The following is a 25,910-nucleotide window of genomic DNA, read 5'->3' as shown; positions in this document are numbered from 1 at the left end:
TTTCATAACAAACTTGGCAGAAGACCGAGTGAGATATTTCACACCATGGCATGTGTTTCTTCTATTACTCATATTCGCATTTGCCATAAATTAGACGTGCAGAAAGAAAAGCAGCACATTCAGTCTTAAGATACTCCTTCACACACTGTACAGTTTATCTGTGTGAAACTTCCAAGCTTCTGTTTTTTGTTTATAAACCCTGCAGGTAATTTGGCGCCCCCTGCTGCCGTAAAGGTGAACGAACAGCAAGTCGCGACAGAAGTTACATCAAACATCGCACAGTACAGTACCAAACAGTATGAAGATAATAAGCTGGAATAGTTCGGGGTAGATATGGTGGTAGGTGGCGCATAAGGTAGTGCGGATTTGCAGATCTCCAGAAGAGATTCACATCCACACTCCTGATTGCGTCACTGAGTTCAGACCAGCAGTCTAACGGCGGCCATCTTATTTCCACCAAAACTTCCAAGTGCCAGAGAAAAACACTAGCCAGTCATTTCTCAGCACACGAAATGCTCACAATGTGGACAATGACAGGCCATTAAACTTCATATCCGGGCAGGCACTTCAGCTTCAGCTCTAAAGAACAGGGTAAGTCGTGTCTGAAGTCATGTTTGTTGTTTTAATTTCATTTATTTAGCGTTAGCTTAGCTTGCTGCTTCACTGAGGAGTTAGCTTAGCTTGCTGCTTTACAGTGCTGAAGAGTTAGCTTGCTGCTTCACTGAGGAGTTAGCTTAGCTTCTAGCACAGCTACCAGGCTGTATTGATAAACATTAGGCGTGTTGGCCTGCCTTACTTGTCCGGCTTACAGTTACTTGACATAATAATTCACACACAAACCCTTGTGAATTCGCAGTGGACTGTCTTTATGGTGTGGTGCTGTTTAAATTCACCAGTTAAACCACCACAGCTGAGTGAACACTTCTGCACCTAGCTATGTGTTGTTTTTTTATTATAAATAAGGGGAATTTCAGAAGCTGGCGTGTTTCCAGAACTTGTAGCTAATAAACACTGAGCTGCTTTACTGTTTACTCCTATATACATATGTGAGAGAACAGCTGAGCTTTCTGTGTACTGTTAAACTACGTGTTGTTTTGGTTTGTCCTTTTTCCTCTGGATGTGTCCGAGGAGCCTTATTTGTATATGTTTATAATGTGGATAAAATGGTTCTGAAACCTTTTTAAACAAGATCCGGGACCCATTTAACTAAATAAATCTTACATATCCACCCAGTACCGATTTTTTAAATGATTAACATCCAACAATTCAAATATTAGACTTGTTATTCATTATTGTACATTACAACACTGATCCCTAGGTCTTTGTTCCCCTTGAACCTTTTTTTCCCCCTGACAGAACACATTTGACCCAAAAAGACATTATTTGTAGTTCTGTTTAATAGAATAACTTTGGTAATTGGTTGTGATTTCCAAGGCTGTAAAAATCACACACACACAAAACAGCATGGACCTCCTTCCTCTGTTGTCTAGTGTAAATATGACCTTCCACACCTGGGCATGAGTCATACACATCATCCTGAACACTTCTAAACTCTAGTCATCTACATATGAACAGAGTCTTCAAACAAACCCGACACACCCAGAGTTAAAAATAAATGTTAAAAATGCTTGGTTGAAAGCTCTGTTTGTTAATGATGGATGCGTGCCTGTATTGGAGATAACAGCGTGGTTGACCAGAGCTTGAAAGTGTTCAGATCAGGATGCCGCGTGTGACTCATGGCAAGGTGTGTAAGATAAGATTTGATTACAGACGTGGCCTCGAGTCATGATTAAGAAGCAGGGAGTGATCCAGTGTCAATGAGTTTAACCAGAGCACCACAACTGAAATTCCACACCTCTGCCACGGGGGATTCGGTGTCCTCTGCAGCATCGAGGAGGACGACTCGTTTACCACATCGGATCTCCTCGCTCGGATCTGTTCGGTTTCAGTACATCGTGTTTACTTCTTCACTTATGGAGTGTGGCATCATGTGGGTGTGTCGCTGCTGCACTCCTGCGTGTGTTGTATCGGCTCTCATGCAGCACATTTAACGTCTGTTTCTTTCGCTCTGTGCACTTTTGTGTTTTACTGACTCAGCTTGCTGTCATGGGATAAGGCTCGATATTTGCCAGGCTATAATGTCAGTGTAAGTAGTAGTCCTAAAATAGCAATTGGTCTTTATCGGGAAGTAACTAAAAGAAAAATCTTGCATGTTAATCTTTATATTTAATATGTGATCATTAATCATAACTTCAGTTCAATTTTAATAATAAACATTCATTTCCTTCTGTAACTGTACCATATGGTCCAAAGTGCGATAACTATAAAAGTATAATCATAATAGAATAGTTAGAGTTGAATTTTGTCATCACTAGGTTGGTCTGTTTTCACTTTGGTTCGTTTACCCACAATGCCATTTGTCTAGCTGCTTATATAGGACAAGACCGTACACACACACTGCAGAGTTCAGCTAATATTAACCAGTAATATGTTTCATACCTGCTTCTCCAGCTATCACAGTTTACAAACACTTAGCTTGTTTCTCAAATATTTAACACTGCAGAAAAAAATTAATGATTATTTCCAGCTCTTGGTGTCTTTTAGCCTGGATTTTTTGCATTCTTGACAGTTTGAGCTTCTTGGCTGTTTATTGAGGTCCTGTGGGATTGTGGCCCACTTCTGGATAAAGGAGTGAACATAGTGACACAGTTCAGGATGTCGGCCTGTCGACTCCGGTTTCGGAGTGTTAAATGTCGCAGTTGACACGAAAAATATTACTAAACACTAGCAGTGTGAGGTTGATATATAGACAGTGTCACATTATAAGGAGATTATTAGTTGTGATTTGAATGATGAAGTCAGTGTGAATACACTGTGGTTTAAACTAATGAAGCTGTGAGCTTGGACTGTGGAGTCCAGAAGTCTGAAGCACTAGTGAAAAGGCTTCTGCTTCCTATTTTTTTTATAATTTATCACACATGTTTTCATTACAAATTATATCACAAGGAATATCGATACGAATTTAAGAATTTCTCAGCGTTTTTGTTCGTCCACTATTTGCTTTAATGTCTATGTGCACTCAGGCTGACAGACTCCACAAGTTGGTGTGATGCCTGAACATGTGCTTCGGATGGAGGGATGCGACTTGTGGACAATCTGGCCACAAAACGGTTAACTAGGACATTATTACGTAGTACATTTACATAGCGACATAGAAATTGTGCAGCATCTTGAATTATGACTTGTCAAGACTCGAAAGAGTTCCCTGTTATCCGTGATGGATGATTGGCTTTAAAGCATCTACATAAAGCTTTTGTCTCTGTTGGTTTTAAACACTTTTACACAGAAAACAACACATTACTCTCAGAATGCACTGAGCGAAAGACCGAACAACACTGGGAGGGGGGTGTCGAACAGCATTCTTCTGCCGGTTGCATGCAACAGGGAACTTGGTGTGAAATATACGTACGTGAAATCGTTCACGCTTTTTCTTTCTGCTCATTTTAAATACACTGCTACACTGATGCCATCAGGGTCATGTGATGAAGACAAAATAAAGTTAAATTGTTTTTGTACTGATGGAATAAAAGCGCTCAAGACCCGTGAGATCATGACTGTAGATCTATAAGTGTGTATATATGTATATAGTAATGACACAGTCACTCTTTTTCAGTTGCTAAATGTGCAGCTGCTTGTCATGTGTTTTTTTTTAACAACATCTCAGATTAAATCCATACAGTTGGTTTCACTCACTCACGTGTGCATTTGTAAAGCTAAAAATGTGAAACGAGCATGTGTAGAATTAACGTTCAATCCAGGCATAGCTGGCAGCCGTGGCTCAACAGTTAAAACTTTGGGTTGCTGATCAGTAGATTGGTCTTCAAGCTCTGACTGAAAAATAAGTCTTCAGCACAGTTCAGCCAAGCAGCTGCTATTGGGCCATTGAGCAAGGTCCTTATCACTCTCTGCTCCAGGCGCTCTGTATAATGGCTGACCCTGAACTCTGAACCCAACTTCCTAACAAGCTGAGATACGTGAAGAAAAGTTTTTCACTGTGCTGGAACATATACATGAGTAATACAGTCATCTTCTTACATTTACAGCATTTAGCAGACGCCCTTATCCAGAGCGACTTACATTTTATCTCATTTTTTTTATACAATTGAGGGTTAAGGGCCTTGCTCAGGGGCCCAGCAGTGGCAGCTTGGTGTATGTAGGAATCGAACTCACAACCTTCCGATTGGTAGCCCAACACATTAACCACTAGGTTATCACAAGTCATCTTTTTCTTCTTCACTAATGGTTTTTGCACATAGTGGCCATTATTAATCTGCAGTGCTAAAAAACTAGTGGAAATGTGACTTAGTTCCCTTCAGATCTGAACAAACGTGTTTACATGTTGTATAAGCAGTAAAAAGTCCAATCTCAACCATTTAGCTTGTGCGGGGCCTCTTTGTTACTTTCTCTTTGATGAACACATGGTAGTTGTTGCTTGTGTTTCTTGCAGAACAGCAAAAAAAAAAAAGGTTTGCCATCTGGACTTGGTCTGTTCAGATTATTCAGAGTAATTTTGATATTACCAGGGTGATTAGTCATGCCTCATACTTGCCTGCCTTCTGCACAGGGCTGTGGTCGTCCTGACACCGAGCCTACACAAGGCTACTTTTTTCCAGAATAGATTTGCCAAAATGTCTCTATCTGTGTTCATTCTGCTCTCAAATCTTTTTATATTCTCGAGCTTGTACAGTTCAGTGGTGTTAAAGAGAAACGAGAAGTGAGATCTACAACTGAACTCTGGCTGGAGATATTAGCAGAAGTATGTTCTGATTTATTTCTGACCCTTATTACTACAAGGAAGCAGAATACAAATAACACTCCGTCTATTTATAATAAATAAAGAACACTGAGTGTCTTTTTTTATTCTGTAATGAAATAAAGGAATGAGATTTATTCAGAAACTGCAGTGTTTCACCACAGTGTGAGACTCTTCTTAAAGTGGTGCAAAAACACTATATATCGGTTGATTTTGTCGTCATTTGGTGGTTTTATTTTTAGCCTCACCAAAAAAAAAATAATAAAGGAAAAGAAAAATAGATGATTTCAGATTCTGAGCTGAACTCTAGGTCTCCATACTGTCAGCTTTCCCAGAAAGCCTGTCAGCGTGGAGACGCTACCATATAAACTGTTAGGGATCTGTTCAAAACCTTCTCTCATTCTGCTCTACATACATTCCAGTGCGATCCACTCACAGCTTCATGTATACACAAACTTCACATCACCCCTTGAGCAGCCAGAAGCTTCTCCAAATGCTCGTCATTCTTTTTTTTTTCTTTCTCTCCAGCTTCCCTCAGTTAATAGGAAGTCTTTTGCTGGATTGTAGTGGCAGTTTATATGAACATATAATGATTTCCAGTTTGGTGAAAGTGTAACGTGTTGTATATAAGGGCACTTGACAAATAGAGGTGAAACAGTACTTTTTTTTTTCTATGTGAAAGTGACATGACATACGGCTAAGTACAGTGACCCATACTCAGAATTTGTTCTCTGCATTTAACCCATCCGAAGTGCGCACACACACACACCCGGAGCAGTGGACAGCCATTTATGCTGCGGCGCCTGGGGAGCAGTTGGACATTTGGCATAAAAGCCTTTAAATAAACAGGAATAAAAAAAAAAAATTCATCCAAAAGTAAAACTACAACATAAAATACAGTAATTTGCTTCATTTACATACGATTGTTGTAAGAAAAAACACATTTTAGTGAGTATTTATATTGTTACATTAAAATCACATGTCACGTCAACCACCCATAAACTGTCTGAAGGTCAGGTGTTCAGCTCACAGCTCCAGGGTTATGGGTTTGGTCCTGAGCTCGAGTTACTGCCTGTTGTAGTGTGTGTGCATGTTCAATACATAAAGCCTTATTTTGCTCTACATTGTCACCAATTTTTGTGCACTCTTTGGCATGTTCGGTAGTGATTTATATTAGTGTATGATGTGTTTGTTCTGCAACAGTAAACATGCTTTAAGCAACTCCACTCTGAATCACTTAAGATTACGTCATGATGCACAATCGCTTCAGCCATCAGCAAAACAAAGACCGCATCAAAAGTCAAGAACAAGACCCAAAGATACGATTTAGTCACGCACAAGAGCATACTGCAAGAAATGACATCGAGAGATGTGTTACTCATCAGACTTAATGGATTTTGAGTACTAATGAGTTGATCACACAAGTCCATCACAAAACCGCTACTAAGAAGCATGTTACAAAGCACAGATCTTATGGCACTCGCCCCACACACCTGGTCTGCCTTAATAACAAAGTCCTACAGTGATGCGTTGGACGATATTGTTGGAGGAACGGAACACTGATTTTACAACACTCGTGCATGAGGCATAAGAAAAGTGATGGCGTGTGGACAACAATGCCAGGTTTTAGTAAACACCCTGCTGTGTTTTGCCTACATTCTTCAGGTTTTTATTAACGATGCCTTCCAGGCCGCTAGGACGCGGCGTCTGGAGATCGCAGCAAATCCCTAAGCTGCTTCCATCGTAGCAGCATAGCGACTGTTACACCGAAAGAAAAACAGCAACCGACAGATTCTCCCAGAGCACAAAACAAGACTACCAGTGATTCCGAGAGGAAAACACTGGAGCTAACCAATGACAGTCAGCAGACGACAGAGTAGATACAGTCAGTGAAGCTTGTGGCAGATATTAAGCGAGGCAGATGTCGGGTTTGAAATTCCAACTCCAAACAAATAGTGTTCCTTCAGTGTTCCCTGCAAAGACACACCTTCACCGTTAGGTTAAGATGCTTCCGAAGCCTCGGAGCAGCTACTGATGTCAGAAGGTTTCTTTGCCAAATTTTGACTGTAGCCTCTGACGTCACCTTGAAAAGCGTCAGCACTGCTTTGTGTAGCAAGTTTGCATGTGTTGTTGCCGGCTCCGTCTTAAATCGGCACTTTAATCCTAATGATGGTGATGCAGTCAGAGTGTCACTGTGGCAGAATCTCTTTGCAGACAGATGGCTCCAGCTGGCTCTGAAAAAGCACAGGCTGTACTCACCACTACTGTCGATCCCAGGCATTAACACCTCTGCTTCCTGTGTGTGGAGGGAAAAACATGCAGAAAAGTTCCATATGCCCACAGACAACAGAAAAGCGGGTGATGACGAGACAGCGGCAGAGTGAAAAAAATCTCCACGCAAGGATTATTCTGTAAAAGAATACAAAGCTTTCTGACGAGTCACTGTTGTGGAGAAGAAATGCAATATGTTTTCTCCAAACCAAGACGCTAGCCTCAGTCTTACTTCCCTACTTGTGCAGTCAGTTTTTCCCCCTGACTGCTGTCAGCATATTGAGAAGCGCATTCATCCCCAAGCAGCAGCTATGCTAGATATCATAAATAACTGATCCAGTTAACATTAAGGGTAGCATTTTAGTCTTATGGGTTATAGTCCTAACAGTAAATATTTTTTATTAACAGTGTATTTGAGGCCTGTAAAAAAAAAGCAACATGCATCAGAACATTTATGCATCAGGAAATTTTATTTTAGTGCTTAAAGTAAAGCCAAGGGTGGAGCAAATTCTTCCTGCATTCTTGGTCTATTCATGATACAGTTGTCGCATGCAGCAATTAATCAGACTCACCTGGAATTTCTGTCACCTTAAAGACATCCATCACAGCAGAGTTTTGTGATTTTTATAATAAGCTTAGTTTGTTTTTTGTTTTTTTAAGAAATGTGGATTCACACAGCCATTACACTGAAATTGTCATGTAGTATGTTTGTACACACTTGACAAAATTAAAGTACATAAATACACCATTTTAATAATTTATTTATTATTTTTTCTAAATTAAACTGGGCTGCAGAGTGGAACAACTGAAGGATGTTCACAGTATCATCCAACAGATCACGAGTTTTAATCCCGATGATGCCACAGTCACCCGTGGTTCTGCAGAGCAATGTTACTGTTCTCTTAGGGAGGGAGAGGTGAATTCTCTCTCTCTCTCTCTCTCTCTCTCTCTCTCTCTCTCTCTCTCTCTCTCTCTCGCTCTCTCTCTCAACTCACAGAAACATAAACAGCACCCATCTGTGAGCTCATATGCAGAAGTAGATGCATCAATCTCTCTTCTGAGTGTGTTACTTCCTCCCTGGACACTTGCTCGTGCAGCAATTTGAAAAGCTGTGGATGGAGGAACGTCGAGTCTTCATCCTCCCTGGTTGGTAGCTGTTGTGTGATAAGAGGAACTGACTGATGGGTGGAAATTGATCATAACTAACTTAAGGAGAAAATCAGGGGGAAGTAAAAACTTGGTATTAATAGCTGATGTTACAAATGTGTGTTCGCTCTTTAACATTGAAAAAAATAAATAAAAAAACTGTTTTAAAAAAAGTGTTAAATATTATTTATATTCCTTTTTTGAAAATAAAATTGCCAATTTTAAATACAATAATGGAATGGATTTGTAAAATAAAAAATAAAGTATCAAATAAAGAATTAAAGTAAAATAAAAGTTTTGGTGTGTTGGTTTTTTCCATTTTTCTTTTTTTATTTTACCAACCCGATATATCATGATGCACTGTGTCTTCGAGCATCAAGACATAATATTTTTGACCATTTATGAATATCTGCACTAACCAAACAGTGACCTTAAAACACCTCTTCCTTGTCTGCCGTAAGTGTAATGGCTATTAAAGCTCTAAAAGAAGAGAAGTGTGTAAGTTTCTATGCAAACCAGGACAAGACAGTGTGGTCATTAACCACAGTGATCGAGTGTTATTTCTGCTGTGTATGACTTCACTCTTTTTTTCTTTTTTTTTCCTTTTTCCACTTCGGTTTCAGGTCAGTATGCTTTGCTGTCTGCTGCTGATGAAAGCTCTAACCAGCACCAGTTATGTTCTTGTTATCTTGATTAGATCAATGGCCACAATGATTTAGTAAACGTGTGGGTTGGAGAGTGCCTCTAATGACTAATTTGCTTGTAAACCCAGCTGGCATTCTGCTTTATTTACCACTCCTAAACATCTGGATTTCACTATGAGTTGGGCATTTTAGCTAAGGAAGCATATTCTGGAAAGTTCTTCTGAAAGACCTGAGTATTCACTGAAGAAAAAAGAAATGGCTTCTTGCAGGAGGATGAGAAGATATTGTGAACAAGAAGAACAAACTGCATTTTGTCATGGATGTAGAATTGTACAGATCCAGCCACACATTTAGAGGTGTCCAGACTTATCTAGTGTAAGGTCAGGTTTTCATTCGAGTCAAGCAGGACCTGATTTCCATTGTTTAATCAGTTGATCTTAGCTTTCACAAGTCTCTGGTGTGGCTTCAGCTCGTGGGAATGAAAACCTTCACTCACAGCAACCCTTGTGGATAAGATTGGACAACACTGTTAGCAACTAGATAGCACAATTTTAATATTATGGGGGGAAATGATGTGATTTACAAGCTTTATCCTAGTATATGGATATATGGCTTGGTGTCTTACCACCACTGGTGACATGACTGCAATTACGAAGTGGCCAAGCACCCTATAACTACACATTAAAGGTTATATGATTATTCAACCATGTTATAATTGTTCAAATTTACTGACTCAAGAGACAGTAGAATAAAAGAATTAAAAAAGGGGCAATGTGTGAGGAAGAAGCAGCTCAGAGCTCTATTAATGGGTGGAATATAATAAAAGGCATAACTTGGTTATTTATTTTGAAGATATGAGTGTGTGGGGTTTTTTTTTTCATTTATATTGTTTTAAAACTCTCCTTGTAGCTATTTTATACAGACAACAGTGTACATTGTTTTGCATTGTTTGTGATTTAGAAATCATAAAAAATCATTATAGCGAAAACGAGTTAAATCGTGACCAGAATATATATCGCTATTTCCTAATTAGCACCAAAATAATAAAAATAAATAACAAAGAAAAGGAAAACCAAACAGAAAACCCGAGATGTGTTTGTCTGCTGCCTCAAAGCTATACTGGTTTAAATATAAAATAGTTTGTATACTTGCCATCTTTGTTTCCATTTTATTAATGCAGTTTATTTTTACTGCTCCATGACACTTGTAATGTTTACTGGAGGTAGAAATTGCCAATATTAGAACAGTTAAATACATTTTGGGGGAACGTAGCTTGTTTCTTTGATGAGAGTATAGACATATAGACAAACCCTTCATGACTACTGACATGCTTCGTGCTAGTTGAGTGACATCATGAATTCATCAGGGGTTTAGAACTAAAAATTATGTAATGTGGTAAAAGAGGAAAAGGACACACTGTTAATTTGCAGCGAGAACCATCAGGCCACAATGTTTTTACTGTAATAATCTCCTTGGTTTGAATAAAGGAATGTGGTTAGGGTCATTTGTGTCAGCAGAGGCAGTTCTAATATTTTATTTTTGTGCTACATTTCTTTGATGAATAAAGTTTCTGTGTGTCGACCCAGAATATTTTGTTAAACCAGCATGATGTCAGAAACTTGAAGCAATGGTACACTCCTAGTTGATTCATTTTTTTGAGGCATGAACACCAGTAGAAATGAGTGTGGTTTATTTTGATGCTCATGACTCGGTGTTGTAGGTTTTTCTGTATGACTGAAGTGATATTACAGATTTCACCGCATCCTTTTCATTGGCAAGGCAAATCCAGGCATGAAGGAAACACCAAACCCTCGCTCTCTCCTGCTGCTGCTTTTTAGAAATTGCATTAGTCTCTGTATAATGGCATGCTGTGTTACGGTTGCTATTTTGACTCACAAAAGGCACATTTGTTGGATTTATAATAGCAGAGCTCGCAGCATGAGCTGACTGTTGAAACTGATCGTGGACGCGTCAGTCGCCTGGGACAAGCAGGTTTTATGTCTGTTTAGTGTGTAGTGATGTGACACATAAGCTTTCATTGTATAGTTATATAAACATAAGGGGAGGAGAGAACACCAAAGCTAATAGCCAGAATGTTTGTCCAACACCTTGCTGATTTTCTTTTTGTCGAGGGTGTAAAATTTTTTGAAAAAGGATAATGAACCAAATTCTTTATTTCTTAAGTTGGATCCCGAATCACATGCTTGTCCACTACTATATGCCATTCTATAGTAGAACTAGTGTGTGTATTGTGTTCCCACTGAAAATTCCAACATAAAGTGCACTTCTAGTACTCTAGTACATATTCACCCAGGGGAAAAAAATGAAGTATGGAATGCTTTACATTTTCATGCACTCGACCCTCGTAACTTTGCTTACTGAGTGGAAGAGGGCCGGGATTAAACAGGCGCTTGCACCGGACGTGAAAAAATCTTGAGTTGGCTGACGACACCCTGGTGAACAAGACTTGCACGTCTTTTAAACTAGTCCACGCTGTGTGATTTATTCTTCTAGTTGTCCATTTGAGACAATACCTCTAATTGGAATACCCTAAAATTCCTACACTAGACAATAGAGTACATATGAGTTCAGATCTTACACAAATGCACTATATTAGCTACTAGTTTTTAAGCCTTGTCTGTTGGTTTCTTGGCAGCCCACACATGGGACTGGATACCAGTTTTCACTGCAATACAGTTTTGAACAGTTTCATTTGTCTTATATATTTCCCTCCTCTTTGTTCTCTATACCTGCAGAAATCCCAGAGTTCTCTGTGTTAATCAGAGACAGCAGGGGTTTGGCTGTGAGCCTGCCATTTTGTGCAGATCTCCAGGGAGTCCCTTGACTCCTAACGGAGGAGATATGAATGCCCAGGGAGAAGCTGCCGCAGGGGGAATTTTGGCAGCCAGTCCTCAGAGCGAGGCAGTGACCCATGAGATGGAGGAACTGTCCCTGCAGCCCAGCCTACCACCGCTTAATGAGCGCAAGAACGGTGAGTTCATGTCACACAGGTGCAGACCAGAACATCCATGTACATTCTCAATATGGAAGAACAAATATTGTCACCCGCCTTCACTTCATCTATTCCGGTATTGATAATCTTTGAACAAGAACTTAGGGTGATTTAGATCTATGCTGTCAGTTGTCAGTAACAATAATGGGAAGTCTGCTGACAGGAAGTTCAGTCTGGATAATGTTAGACTGCAAGACTACCTGATAGAAATTAGTTTCAGCTGTGGAACTGACAAATAAATATGTGCATAGTTTATTAGTTTGATATTATCTGTCAATGTGGTGGACACATTACCGAACGCTTAATAATCGTCCATGCCTTTGGGTATTTGCTGTCAGTACAGTGAGTTTGATCATTTATTTATTTAGCTGTATAACCAAAGTATGATAAATCTAAATAGGTCATCAACTAAGAGATGCTTTAAACATTGCTGACACCAGTTTGGCACGTATTCCACACTTTAAATACTGGCAATCACAGAAGAATGCTTCACTGTCTAACATTGCTTTAGTGCCTTGTTTGGGTTTGTGCTTTTGATTGACATGTGAAAACTTACAGCACTGTTGCCTGCACACGGAGTAGTTCGCAGCTCTATGTGGTTGGCTGTTCGCACGTCAGCATTAGACTGACACCGTTAGCCACTCGCTCTGCTGAGGTCACCGTGTCATGGTGGGGAAGTGTACACATTTCTCCCAGGACACTGATTATGTCAATCATTCAGCTCCAGGCTTGTACGTTCACTGGCCTTTATTTCTTTAGGATCTTACAGCTTGAGGTAGGTATGCTGTACGCATCAGAAATTAAATCCAGGCTCTTCAAACAAAGATAGCTCTCCAGATGTTTTTTTTTTGTTGTTGGACAGAAACCAGGTTTGATATAAATAACAAATGCCAAAGTCAGAAAAAGGTTTCCTTTTGCCTGTAAATTTTCCAAATGCAAAGAGAAGTCCAGCTCCTCAGAAGGGCATTGCCACCACAGGAGAGGTTTGATAGAGAGCCGATGATGCAGCGAGTGGGAGTGTTTAAGGTCCAGCTCCCGCCTCTCTCACCCTCATAACGGTGTGGACAGACAGTCAAGTCAGTCAGCGTGATCTGCTTTGGAGTATGAGGGAAGATGCAAGCAGTGAATTTGTAAAGAGCATTTGGAATGTAAAGCTCTGGGGTTCTTCTCTAAGCCTCAGTGCTCAGCAGTGCTCGCCTGAGGATTCATGGCGTGTCTGGGAGTAGAGCGCCATGCTGCCTGCAGGAATGTCTTCAGCTCAGGTGCTGCCCTTTCCTCTGCCTCATTATCTGACCGATATCAACAAATCATTTTCTGTGTTTTCAGTTTTTCCAGTTTTTTGGTTTCTTCTCAGCTGCCTTTCTGGGTTGTTTATACTTTGCTAGCTAGCTCAGTGAAAGAACTGGATCCAGATCTTATCTAGTAACTGCAACATTAGAAACACTGCGGTTATTCCAAACATGAGTTATTGTGATCATGGAAATTTTCCCCCCAGCAGAGAACCAGAGTCAGCTGCTTAAATCCACACAACTGAGTCACTGGGTCAGTCGTGCATGGGCGAGAAGCATCACGTAATGCTTGTTTACTGAGAAGCAATGCTAGAGAATTGTTGTGGTTCGGCATCACGGCGTAGCAACAGCTTTAGTGTTTGTGCTACGTATGTGCAAGATATTTTTCAGGTAATTGTGAAACAAGAAGCACAGGACATGAACAGTCCAGCAAATCCCAGATATTCTTTATTATGGCCTTATGGCCTGAACCTTTTTTTTTTTTTTTTTTTTTTTTTTTTTTTTTGGATCAGAGTCATGGTATACATACTTTCATCAATTCCTGTGAACAGGTCAGCAGTCTTCACATAAGAATGGAGTAAAATCATATTCTTCTAGCATTTCAATACCATGTTGTACTTTTTTTTTTTAATGTGCTTATTTGTTGTTTTAACTTTTATATGTGCTTATAGGTAAATATTTGTACATTTGTACATATATTTGTACAATATAGGTATTTTTTATTGAATTTTATAAAATTTTTAAAAATGTGGTAAAAAAAAATGCCTACAGGAAGTATGTACAGCTTTTTAAACAATGCAACAAGAGCCTTTGTAAAAAGGAGGGATGTGTGCCAGATTTCTTTTGTAAAGTGTTTGTGCGCATGTGGCACACACGCCCCTGTGAAAAAGAGGGCTCTGATTGAACGTTTGATTTCATGTCCTGTCTTCTATGTAATCGCACAATGAAAGTGACCCTGTTGTTTCTATCAGTCCTTCAGTTGCGGCTGCAGCAGCGTCGCACTCGGGAGCAGCTCGTTGACCAGGGCATCATGCCACGTGAGTACAACATTTACCCTACGACCATGCTGCTTAAAACCAAACCTCATACCGGAAAATGTGCTGGTGTACTTCAGTAGATTATGTACAGTTTAGTCGTTGTTAAAACCTCACCTTTTAAGCCCTTTTTTTAAAGAAAGAATGGATTGATTATAAATTGTTTCAAAATGAGAACGAATGTGCTATTCTTATGAGTCCCTTAATTGTTCCTCACTGAGCGTTATCATATTACAGCTGAACTTGGTATGCGTTATTTTAAAAGCTCACAGCAGGCTTAGCTCTACTGTTAACTCATAACTGCTCCCACCACCGAGTCCGAAGTCTGCACAAACTAAAACACACACTTTTTTCCCTCCGAGTCTTCTCTGACCCAATGGCCAGCTTTTAGATGGACATGGTTCCCCTTAAGCTCAAGTTTCTACAGATAAATATATGTCTGTTTGTCCTGAGTGTAGTTTTCCTGCAACAGAGTGTGCAGTTACACCGTACTCACTGGCTTTGTGTTGTACTTTTTTGCAGCTCTCAAGAGCCCAGCGGCGTTCCATGAACAGATCCGCAGTCTGGAGCGAGCCAGGGTACGGGCATGGGCATTATTTTCTATTCCTCCACAACACCAAATCAAATCTTTATCTGTCCTAGTGCTTTATCTGATTCATATGGGCCACTCAGATATTTAATTAGCCCAAGTTTCTGTTGGAAGCTTGTAGAATACAACTCTTTTTCAATATTAACTTGGTGAAATTTGCAAAACTTTAACCTTCACTTAATTTCTTTATAGACAGAGAATTTCCTAAAGCACAAGATCCGGAGTCGTCCAGAAAGGTCTGAGCTGGTCCGCATGCACATCTTGCAAGGTAACGCTACACTCACTGGCACTGAATACTGGCTGTTGATGGCAGTATTTTTGGTTTGTGTATTAAATATTGCTGTTTATGTTGATTTGGCAGAGACGGTAGCAGAACCATCACTGCAGGCTACACAGCTGAAGCTGAAGAGAGCTCGACTGGCTGATGATCTCAATGAGAAAATTGCACAGCGGCCTGGCCCCATGGAGCTGGTGGAGAAAAATATCCTGCCGGTGGCATCCAGTGTCAAAGAGGCCATCATTGGTAAATGAAACTGAAACACAAGTTTGACTGAGGGCTCACAGTTGTTAATACAGTTTCTGTTATCTTTATATATTATGTAGGGATAATTTAACATTTATTTTATGTACGATTATATGTTTTTGGCACTCTATTTTGATAAAGGTACCCTACTGATAATCTACTTAGTGTTAATCTATCAGGGGCTTGTCTGAAACTTTTATTTAACTCTATTTTTCCCCAGTTTACATAGTAGTATATGTAATACATGTGTTATGCTACTAGGATCATTCTTTATTCTATACATTAGAAAGCTATATTAGATACTGTAGACTAGTAGGGTTGCACTGGAATCTTTTTTTTTTTCTCCCGAAAATTTATTAATTTATTTATTTACTTATCCATAAGTAAAGAATCCCTTGTTGTCAATCAGCAAAATAATAAAGTATCCGGAACAATCTACTGGACACGTATTGCTCTTTTTACTTACCTAGAGGTGTCTAAGGACAATTTCTCACGAGTTAACTTTTCTGCAGTGTTGGTGGCTGCGGTGTGCTGCTGTGTGAATTTGTCATGCTTGGCTTTAGGATAAGATGTTTTATTGGGTAGTTATCACTGCCATTTATGGAAGCATCTGAAAGCTTTTCCCAGGGGTTTTGCTTTAGTCATTAATATTGAAAGACTTCCAGATCACTGGCATTTTACGATGCCTATTCATTAGCACAATAACACACGCTAGGCTGATGTCACATACTATCATGTGGTAGATGTGTGTAGTGAACTGTGTTTTGTTTGTTTGTTTGCTTTTTAAAGAGCAATGTATCTGTATAAGTGTATCCCTAAATGGTGTATAGATTTGATATGACTACAAGTACAAGATAATATGCTCTTTTTGTTTTGTTTTTGCTGTTGTTGTCCTCACAGATGGCCAAATGCATTACCCCAAAACACAGGAGTTTGATGAGGACAGCGGTGATGCTTTCTCTCCAGAACAGCCAGGCAGTCAGGAGTCCCATGGATCTGTACCATCACCTGGAGAGTCAAAGGTCATAGAGGCTTCCTCACCACTGCCAAATAATTTCATACAGGTGATTCTTAATTCCTGCTTTTTATTAAATCTGAATTATTGTGAAGACTTTTTTTGTTTTTTGTGTTGATCCTAATATGACATTAACATAGCATGATTTTTTTTTTTTTTTTTTTTACCTTTTTTTGTCTCCTCGTGCAGCACTGCACCCCTGTCGCTCAGGTTACAGGAGATTTTTTCAAGCCTTATTCCACCAATGAGCATGCTGTCAGTCCTCCAGCTCCACAGCCCCAACCAGTTATTACACCTCCTTCCAGATCTGTGCTTCCTCTTATCAAGGTCAGTCATCCTGCAACTGAAATTTTTTTAAAGTTTTTTCTTTCTGATCAACTCGTGTGAATGTTTTTCTTGTACTCTTCATCCTGTAGCAAAGTCAGCCTAAGTCCGCTGGTGACAAGAGTCGTAGTAAGAAAAACAAAGAGGCCAAACCTCGTGTGAAAAAGCTAAAGTATCATCAGTACATTCCCCCAGATCAGAAACAAGAGCCAAGCGAAGCCCCTATGGATTCTGCTTACGCTCGTTTACTGCAGCAGCAGCAACTCTTCTTGCAGCTCCAAATCCTCAGTCAGCAACAACAGCAGCACTACAACTACCAGACCATCCTGCCTGCTCCTCTCAAGTAAGTTTAACTCTCTTCAATTTTATTTCATCATCCTTTTTTGGGTTCACTGTTGTTCTACTGTTATGTAGCTGTACTCTTCATAATAAATGTACTCTTGTGTGCTGTTCAACATCTGCTGGCTGTCTTTGTCAGATTTTAATTTAGTAAAGGTCACCTTTTGTCTTTTGAAGCTTTTGTGTATATCTATTAGGATCCTATTTGTCAACAAGTAGGGTTGTGTGCGCAATTATAAATGCATGTGTACCTGGAAAATGTCTTGGAACACTGATATTGTTGTTGCCAGACAGCCTCAGGCCCATTACCTAGTTTCCAATAACAAGTCCATTGATCTTTATTAATGGCAGGAAGTCAGTACGATTTTTCCCTACAGTACCTAACTTTTCCATTTCTTTCTGAACATGTGCAAGATTTATTTAACATGAGCATTTTATCCCACCTAATGTGCATTGTTCACAACCCCAGTTTGTTTATTGTGGGAGAGGAGGACAGAGGAAATCGTTTCTTCCATGTTGTTAACAGATTTCATTCTCCTTACCTCCACCCCACTTCCTCTGCAGGCCTGTGATTGAGGGGAAGAACACCAGTGCTACTGTTGCCATTAACAGTGCCCAAAGTCTTCCTGCCTCTATTGTGGTGTCACTGCCTACAGCTGCACCAGTGCGCACAAATACTCTGTCAAACCGCAGACCTGGCACACTGCCAGCAAACCTGGAGGAGATGAAGGTAATGGTCCATGTCATCTATGTCTGTTATGATCAATTTTTTGCTTCCGGTATTTTGAACGATGATAAATAATAAAACAAAACAGAGAGTACTCCAGGTCCAAGGTCAGAAACCTGTAGACATTATGAAAGACATATGTGGAAACAATACATTAGTTAGATATTTGATTGCCGGGTCATGATTTGTTCTTTCCTTTAGGTGGCTGAACTAAAAATGGAATTAAAGCTGCGTGGGCTGCCTGTCTCTGGAACCAAAACAGACCTGATTGAGCGGTTAAAGCCTTACCAGGAGAGCTCTTTGTCCATTCCCAACACCACTCTTAACACACAGACGTGCAGCACATCCATGGAGGTGTCCAGCACCACCAAATGCCTGTCACCTGCACAGCACCCCCCTGAGACCCAGAGCCACACACCGCCTGTATCCCCTGTGGGTTCAGAAACGCACAATAAAGAGGACACTATGGAGAGTCAGCTGGAGACCCAATGCCAAAGCAGCAGTAGTGGCCAGCTAGTAGCCATTCCTGAGGAGCAGGACAGAAGGTTGCATGAGAAAGAGCGTCAGATTGAGGAGCTGCTAAAAAAGCTGGAACATGAGCAAAGGCTGGTGGAGGAACTGAAGATGCAGCTAGAGGTGGAGAAGAGGAGTGGACAGAGCTCTGCCTCCATAGAAAGTAACAACAGCATCAGTCAAGCTGCTTCACTGGTAACAGTAAAGACTGAGAGCCCGGTTATCCCGAATTGCACACTCGCTCGACATCACACCCCATCTGTAGTGAAGCTGGAGAAAAGCCATGCTGCCTCAGTGACAGCCACCCCTTTACCACAGTTCTTCATCAGTCATCAGGGCATGTCGCAGGTCATCGGGCAGCCCCAGACCCTGCTCACTGCACAGCACACGGGTACCCAGATCCTGCTGCCTGTCTCTCTACCCAACAACACCACTACAATCCAGCTCACTAATACTAATGTCAAACTACAGGTATTCTAAATATCAGAGAAGCTTTTGGTGTGCTTACCTTATTATAACCACATGAAAGTGAAAAAAACACCACTGTTTACATTTATAGTCTGTTTTGTTTGTGTGTGTTTAAAATATCTGTGTTCTGTTTAACAGACAGTCCTCCAAGCAGCTGTCTCTCCTCAAGGCCAAGGACTGATCCAAACCACTCAGCTACATTCTGCCAAAACAGAAAACTCCTCACCACAGCCTGTCAATCACAACAATATAGTGCAGGTGATTAATTAGCAAACAGTGTCAATTCCCTTATGTTGATTATTTAATCATAATTAATGCTTCTTGCTGTATAGAGGTTCAAGTTCACTTTATTTATAGAGCACATTTAAAACAGCCATAGGACTGACCAAAGTGCTGTACAATAAAGGAGTGTTAGTAAAAATACACAGAAAAAAAATGATACTAAGACAAGACATAAGACAAGACATAATGAAAGCAAAATAGAATTAAACAATATAATAATACACACTAAAACACTAAAACAAGCAATAATAGAACAATTAACAAACAATAAGAAGAATGAAAATGAAAAGCAAAACTATAGATATGCCAAGGAAAAGAGAGACGTTTTTAAAAGGGACTTAAAAATGGACAGAGAGGGTGCTAATCTTAACTCTATTGGCAAATCATTCCAAAACTACCAGCCCAGTCATTAGAGGTGGCTGGTGTACTGGGTAAATGGAACCTGGTGCAAATTTGCATGTAGAGCATGGGTCATGCTTTTATTGGCATTAAGGGTTATGGTAAAGACAGCAGAAGGATTGTGTGGTCGGTATCATCTAAATACAGAAATACAGAAATGTGGTGACTGACAGCCATGCAGCACCGAAGCACAACATACATGTTACCTCTTCATGCCACCGCAAACTCATCAAGCATAAATTAAGCGTCATGCTCAGCTGTTATATGGTAAAATAGTATTGGCTATGGATTTTAAATTCACATAACCAGCAAAACATATCTTAGCTGGCGAAAAATGTTTTACGCTTAAGCTATTTTTGCTTTGCTGGTGGAATGATTTGTGTTCTGACCATAACAATCAATTTAGAAGTATTTAAGTGTTGTTCTACAAAACATCTGTTCACCAATGATCTGTTCTGATTTTCTTCTACAGTAGAGTAGACAAAATTTTAATAATGATCAACCAATTGGAAAGAAGGTCTAAAGGAAAGTAGATCAGTGTCAGAGAGAGTAATCAAGAAACATGGTATTAAATGTTGGCTTTAGGATCAGGCTTTAGGAGTGAGGAGTAATCCATCAGTAAGATGGCAGAGAGTGGTCTTATTCCATACACTGCTTGGTGTCTGGTGTATCTCTGCTAATGTTACCCGAGTAATATCAGAAGTCAGTCGCTGGTGCCAGGCGCACACTGAGCAAGCATGCCTGTGGTCCTGGCCTCAGTTTGTCAGCCTTGTGTGTAATTAGATCTCAGAAGAAGAAAGTGCTGATAGCGCTTTCACTGACAGCCCTGGCAAAATGATGCTCTCTATAATCATCTACTACCACATCCCCTTAGATGAGCCATCTTCACTGAGCATGTTGGAGTGGTTAGTGTGAAGTATCTGTGTGTTAGTAATGTATGGTGCTTGTTTTTGTCATATAAAAGTAATGGTAATATATGGTGTTTTTACCTGCTGAATTTTGTTGCTGTATTTTTGCACAGGCCCTGCCTATGTGCAGCACTGGTGGGTCTGATTTTCAGTTTGGTGCTAGTGAGAGGCAGACGGGTCTGGAGATGCCTCGCTGTTTCCTTAGCAGCTCCCCAGAGAATACTCTAACTGCTCAGACTTCCCCAGTTGTGTCGTCCCTCCCGAACGGCCCCCTAAATAAGGTAACCGAAATGCCACTGTTACTGTGTTATGGCAGTGCTCCGATTTTTGTGTTGTGTCTAAGTAGCTGTGTTGTGTTAGTCTCCCTCTCAGGTCTCGCCTGCCTTCATCCTGCCATCTGCATTCAGCCATCCCCCCAAGGGCAGAGAGCCACCTCGCTATGAAGATGCTGTTAAACAGACACGCAGCCTGCAAGCAGCTGCCATCACACAGGTCTCAACTCACATTTATATGCAACTCTCCACAAACACACCACAGAGTCCATCTGCTGCTGTTACTAACACCAACACTTTCTGTTGTGGTTTTATTGTGATTCAGCTTTCGACAGCAACAAGTCAGCAGATGGATGATCTTTTTGATATTCTCATTGAAAGTGGAGGTATGTTCTCTTGGCTTAAAGGAATGGGCCATCATTTGTTTGCCAAAAATGCATTAACTGTGTCTGTTGTGTATTTGTGATTCCCACAAGTATTCAATACTGTTTACTTTACTGTGAAATAAACAGATCAGTTCACTCCAAAGAATGGAAGACTAAGGGAAGTTATTCGATATTCTGTTATATTCTGGAAATAAATGTTTCACGTATGAATCACTGTAACCAATATTAAAAATGACAAATGTTGCACTAAAACACTACGTTTTTGAATGAGACCGATATGAGTGTCCTAACAAAACTGCTGTTTCAAACACATAATACAGCCTTACATGTCGGAAGTGATTGAGGACAGAGTTTGACAGAGTTTGCATGACTTTGACCTTTAGTTAAACCAGTTTTTCAGCAGTGAGATGTCGTATTAAATCAAGCGCCACTGCTTGACAGTTTGATCTAACCAAAATGTGTCATGCTGAATCGATTGTTTTACACCCTTGTTTAACCCACTATACATAATGTGCTATTTGCCCATGTATGGAGAAATGGAGAAGTTGCTAGGGAACTGGAAAAAACCTCACTGGTTAAAACCTGTGACAAACTCCAAATATAACCTCATACTAGGCTTTAAAATGTGTCAGTTCTTGTTTGTGGTTTTCAGATCTTTGCTACATATAGAGATCAGATTGAAGTGCAGGTTGGGAACACACGTTAATATAGTGCCAGTGTGTTTGGTTGTGAAAGCACAGTGTTCATGTTATTTTTAGACTTTTAACCTTGTGCTTTTTGTGGAATGTTCTTTACCCCTGCAGAGATCACCCCTTTCAGTCAGGAGCCTTCTGTGCCTAAGCTGATGCCAGTCACTGCAAGCATTACCACTTTACCTGTCAACACTGCCCTGTCTCGGCCCCCCGCTCAGGTGCAGATGGCGCTGCCTCCGGCACTGCTGGTAGAGCCCATGGCCAGTCTTGCCTCTCTGGCCTCAGACAACCAGCTGGAGGCGCTGCTGGAGGGCACGCTGGGGGGAGAAGCTGAGACAGAGCACAGGACTCTAGGGCTTCTAGAAGAGCTGCAAAGCCAGCTGCTGGATCAACCCCACTCCCCTATGGACACATCTGATTTGAGTTTCAATGACCCCACTGCACCTTTGTCCTCCTCCTCCTCCTTTAGCCTGCAGGACACAGGCATGGATAGCATGGAGTGGCTGGACCTGACCATGCCAAGGCCCAATGGTCCCCTCGACCCACTGGGGATCGGCTCCGATTTCCTTGACGCACATGATCTGCAGCTGCACTGGGACTGAGAGCACAGTACATACTCGTTCTCTCTCGTGAGCCTACACACACACACACAAACACACACTCATATTATTAGGCTTTAGCAAAAGAGAGAGAATGGATTCGATTATTTATAGCCGTGTGTGACTGCGCAGGGGTTTGAGCAGGATTATATCTCTCTAACAAAACCACACATTCACTCTGAAGAAGATGTGAGATGTTTCCTCTGCTCATGTGCTGTAGTGCACTACGGTTTGTGTCATTCATCATTTAGACTCATGTCCTAATATGGCGCTATGGGAACAAAGGGCCTTCTATGAGCTACTTCTGGTGTAGGCTATGTTCTCTTTTTTGTGCCATCTAAAGAGGGAGCACATTTTTATCAGCACGATTCTATATATTAGATTCTATATATTATTCTCTTCCTGGTCATGTGCCAATGATTTAGTTGTTTTCTGCACAAACTAGAAATACCTTTGTGACCATTTTAGACCATTTTAACCAGGACAGAATACTATTCCAGATGTTTTGACTCCACATTAGATAATTAGTTAATATTAGTCAGATTAATGCACCATAACACTATTATTCTTATTAAAAAAAGGGATCACTTTACCTGTAACTCAAGTTGGCCTGTTTACTAGACCCCCTGTTTATTTAAACTGGGTAAATCAGTGGGCAGATATCTGTATCTACCATGCTCAGTCTGACACCAATTACTCAGAAAACTGTTCTATTATGTCAGACCATTCTTGTTGTGTGCAAGTATTTCTTTGTGTGTATACACAGGAGGGTGTGTGTGTGTGTGTGTGTGTGTGTGAGTGTTTGTGTGTGAGTATATCAGGCACTTGAAGTGAATAAGATCAAATGAGGAATGTCGCCTCATGGGCCAGGCCAGTGCTCTCAAAACTGCAGAGCTTGTATGTATCATATAGTGAAGATACAACTATAATGTATAACGCCAAGCAGGATGGTGTATATATTTGTTTGTGGTAAGGAACAACCCTCAGTAAAACAGTTCTTTTTAGTGACACTAGTCCTGGAGGGTCACGGTCCTTCAGAGATGCATATTTTCTCTCTTCAAATTCAGCTCCTAAAAGCCCAAATCTGATGCGTTAACTGTGGTAGATGTTAAACTCTTCAGGATTGTGTCGGTCCTGATTATAGGAAATGACAACTGACACTAAAAGCAGTTGACGTTCATGGAGAATAATATTATAACTTATAGACTTCATGCTCTTATTTACACAGGGATAGTAAATGTAGACTCTTTGTGCAACTCCTTGTGCGTCTGATATTCTTCTTTTTGGGTTTGCAGACGCACCTGGTGCCTTGATGAGCGTTTGTGCTTTTTGTTGAATGACATTCGCTATTTGTTTGAATCCTCCTGCCGAGATCTCTCCTTTCAGCCAGTCGGCAGGAGCCTGCATCATACTGTAAAGTCCATTCTAACTGTTAGAGGCAGAGGTCCACCTTACTACAGCTCCCGTTTTTCAGCCATTAATGTTTGAGATTTTTGTGTGGCATATTTTTGCTATCATTAAGACACTGCGTGAATGTTAAACATCGTAGTAGGAGAGAGAAGGGCACATTCTGGTTTATTGATTTCATTTGCAGTGGTGGTTTCACACACCCATCTCATCACTGACCATATTTATATCCCGTATGGCCCTCCATTTTGTCTGCACTTTTCGATGACGTCTGTCTGTCTTTTGTCTGTGCCACGTTATTGTCTTCGTGGGTGCATGTGTACACGTGTGTGCATGTGTGTGTCTGGGTGTACGTTGGCGTGTCCGTGTTTCACTGCTTGTTAATGTATTACTGTGTCGCCATTCTAATTCTGCTCTGCGCACAGTACAAAGAGCAAAAAAAAAAAACAAGACAAAACAAATATGGCAGCCTAAGTGAAAATATTTATGTGATTAAAGAAAAGAAGACATACCTCGGCAGCATGTAACTACAAGTGATTCTGTGATTGTGATTTTTATCAGCTTAAACACTTTCTGTACAATTATTTGAATTGAGTTCTGTTGCAAATCGCACTCGCTTCTCAAGCAGTTATCCGGGTTAATCTCTGAGACCAAACTCTGTTTGTTGACTTGTGTTAATCTAGAGTGGCCTCACTTGTATAGGAATGTTAGCTTATAGTTTGACGTTTTCAGCAGCTCTGAGTTAAATGTTGCCTTTTTTTGTACATCTTGTCTGGATCAATGACTCCATGTTCACCTCAGTTAGAGGCAATAACTGACTGCTGGCTCAACATCGTGTCTGAAGCTAGTTAACAATACGTTTGATCCTAATTTGCTTTAAAAATTTGGGTTTGTAGAATATTTTTAGAACCAGGCTGTATGGCACTTTCACCTGCAGTGATGAATGTTTCATCATGATTAAACAATCATATTGCATCAGAGCACCTTCACAGATACAGATGTTTTTTAGAAGTGTGATTTTATCAGCCATTTGAGTTTTAGCTGTTAGCTTAGATGCACCTGATCAAAGTGGCACAATGCCGAAGGCTCCTGCATCGTGGCTTCGTACTGTTCAATGCACACAATGACCAAGTTGTGGCCTCTTCAGTAAACAAATGATGCCAAACATGAGTCTCTTCTTGTAGGTTGTAACTGCAGGCTGTAGATCTTGGAATGGATTAGTGTTCGATATTTCATTGACGTATTGCCATTTTACTGTTGATGGCCTGATTTTCAGTTCATTGATGCCTAATATGATGTTTGGGGCTGATACGGAAGCTTAAAATTATGAAACAATTACCAAAGAGGCCAAATAAATAATGCATAATGCCATTTAATGGAAGTGCTTTCTGAATTGTTTTGGAAACGTATTTAGTGAGTATTTAGACTAAAGCTAAGGAAGTTTGCTTCGAAAGCGTGTCTGTATAAAACTCCAGGAGTCTAGCATTCCAGTCAGTTCAGCTTTGACATAAGGAGAACAAAGCAATAACTTGGTGTTTAATTTGATATTACAGTACTGTAATGTAGGCAGTATGTGGTAAATCTCAGCACATTGCCTTTGGCTGTTAGGTTACTGTTTGCATTTATGCTAGTCTGTGTGAGGATCCTAAAGCTCAGCACAGATAATAAAAGTTAGACTTGGTGACTGCGTGCAGAGCACATGAACTAGGCAGCTGGCCGATCAATACTTTTTTCTACACTTTTTAAACAGACAAGTGCAGACTCCCAGTTTGTCCCTTTCCCCCCAGTGGTCTTGTGGAGCCGACCCATTATTCACTGCTTTTTATTTTTGCGCAATCGTTAGTGGTTTTTATTTGACCGTTTGGCTGGTCCCATTTTCTACTGCTGGACTTTATGTTCAAATGTAATACTTTTTATCGACATTGTTAATGTGTAAAGTATCAGTGGTGACTGCACTGGGTGATGAACCTGATGACTACCACTTCTCTACATCCTCCAAACGGAGGAGCACTCATCATTTGTATGCCATATGTTTTGCACATTGTGTACATATTGAATGGATGTAATACATATTTTTATACATGTTTAGTGCATCCATGAGCTCTATTTTGTGAATAGTTTTAAGATATGAGTATACATACGCTGTTATGTGTCAATTCACTTTGCTGTATTGTGAACATACTGTTGTAGAGAATGTTTCAGAATCTCTTAAATATACCTGAGGAATGAAGTACAAAAAGGCTTTCTGTGGGTTTTA

At 40.4% G+C, this 25,910-nt stretch overlaps 1 protein-coding gene across 3 annotated transcripts; it reads left to right on the top strand.

The window, feature by feature from the left end:
* The first annotated feature begins 172 nt into the window (after positions 1-172).
* mrtfba (myocardin related transcription factor Ba) lies at positions 173-25,892 on the top strand. Of its 3 annotated transcripts, none has more exons than XM_047817444.1 (16): positions 173-591; positions 11,631-11,866; positions 14,148-14,213; positions 14,733-14,788; positions 14,992-15,067; positions 15,161-15,322; positions 16,223-16,386; positions 16,527-16,664; positions 16,754-17,004; positions 17,565-17,730; positions 17,929-18,711; positions 18,847-18,955; positions 20,409-20,578; positions 20,658-20,789; positions 20,895-20,955; positions 21,759-25,892. In XM_047817444.1, the coding sequence occupies exons 2-16, from the start codon at positions 11,737-11,739 to the stop codon at positions 22,247-22,249; spliced, it is 2,955 nt and encodes a 984-aa protein (XP_047673400.1). In that variant the 5' UTR covers positions 173-591; positions 11,631-11,736; the 3' UTR covers positions 22,250-25,892. The 3 variants fall into 3 exon arrangements, with proteins under 3 accessions (XP_047673400.1, XP_026993453.2, XP_026993454.2); XM_027137652.2 differs by having other exon boundaries at positions 180-591; positions 18,847-18,966; positions 20,411-20,578; XM_027137653.2 differs by lacking the exons at positions 173-591; positions 11,631-11,866 and adding an exon at positions 12,979-13,149 and having other exon boundaries at positions 18,847-18,966; positions 20,411-20,578.
* The last annotated feature ends 18 nt before the right edge of the window (positions 25,893-25,910 follow it).

Source organism: Tachysurus fulvidraco, chromosome 8, assembly GCF_022655615.1.
Source record: "Tachysurus fulvidraco isolate hzauxx_2018 chromosome 8, HZAU_PFXX_2.0, whole genome shotgun sequence".
Classification (NCBI taxonomy): Eukaryota; Metazoa; Chordata; class Actinopteri; order Siluriformes; family Bagridae; genus Tachysurus; species Tachysurus fulvidraco.
Note: the sequence above shows the minus strand (reverse complement) of the source record. Positions and strands in the feature narration are given on the sequence as shown.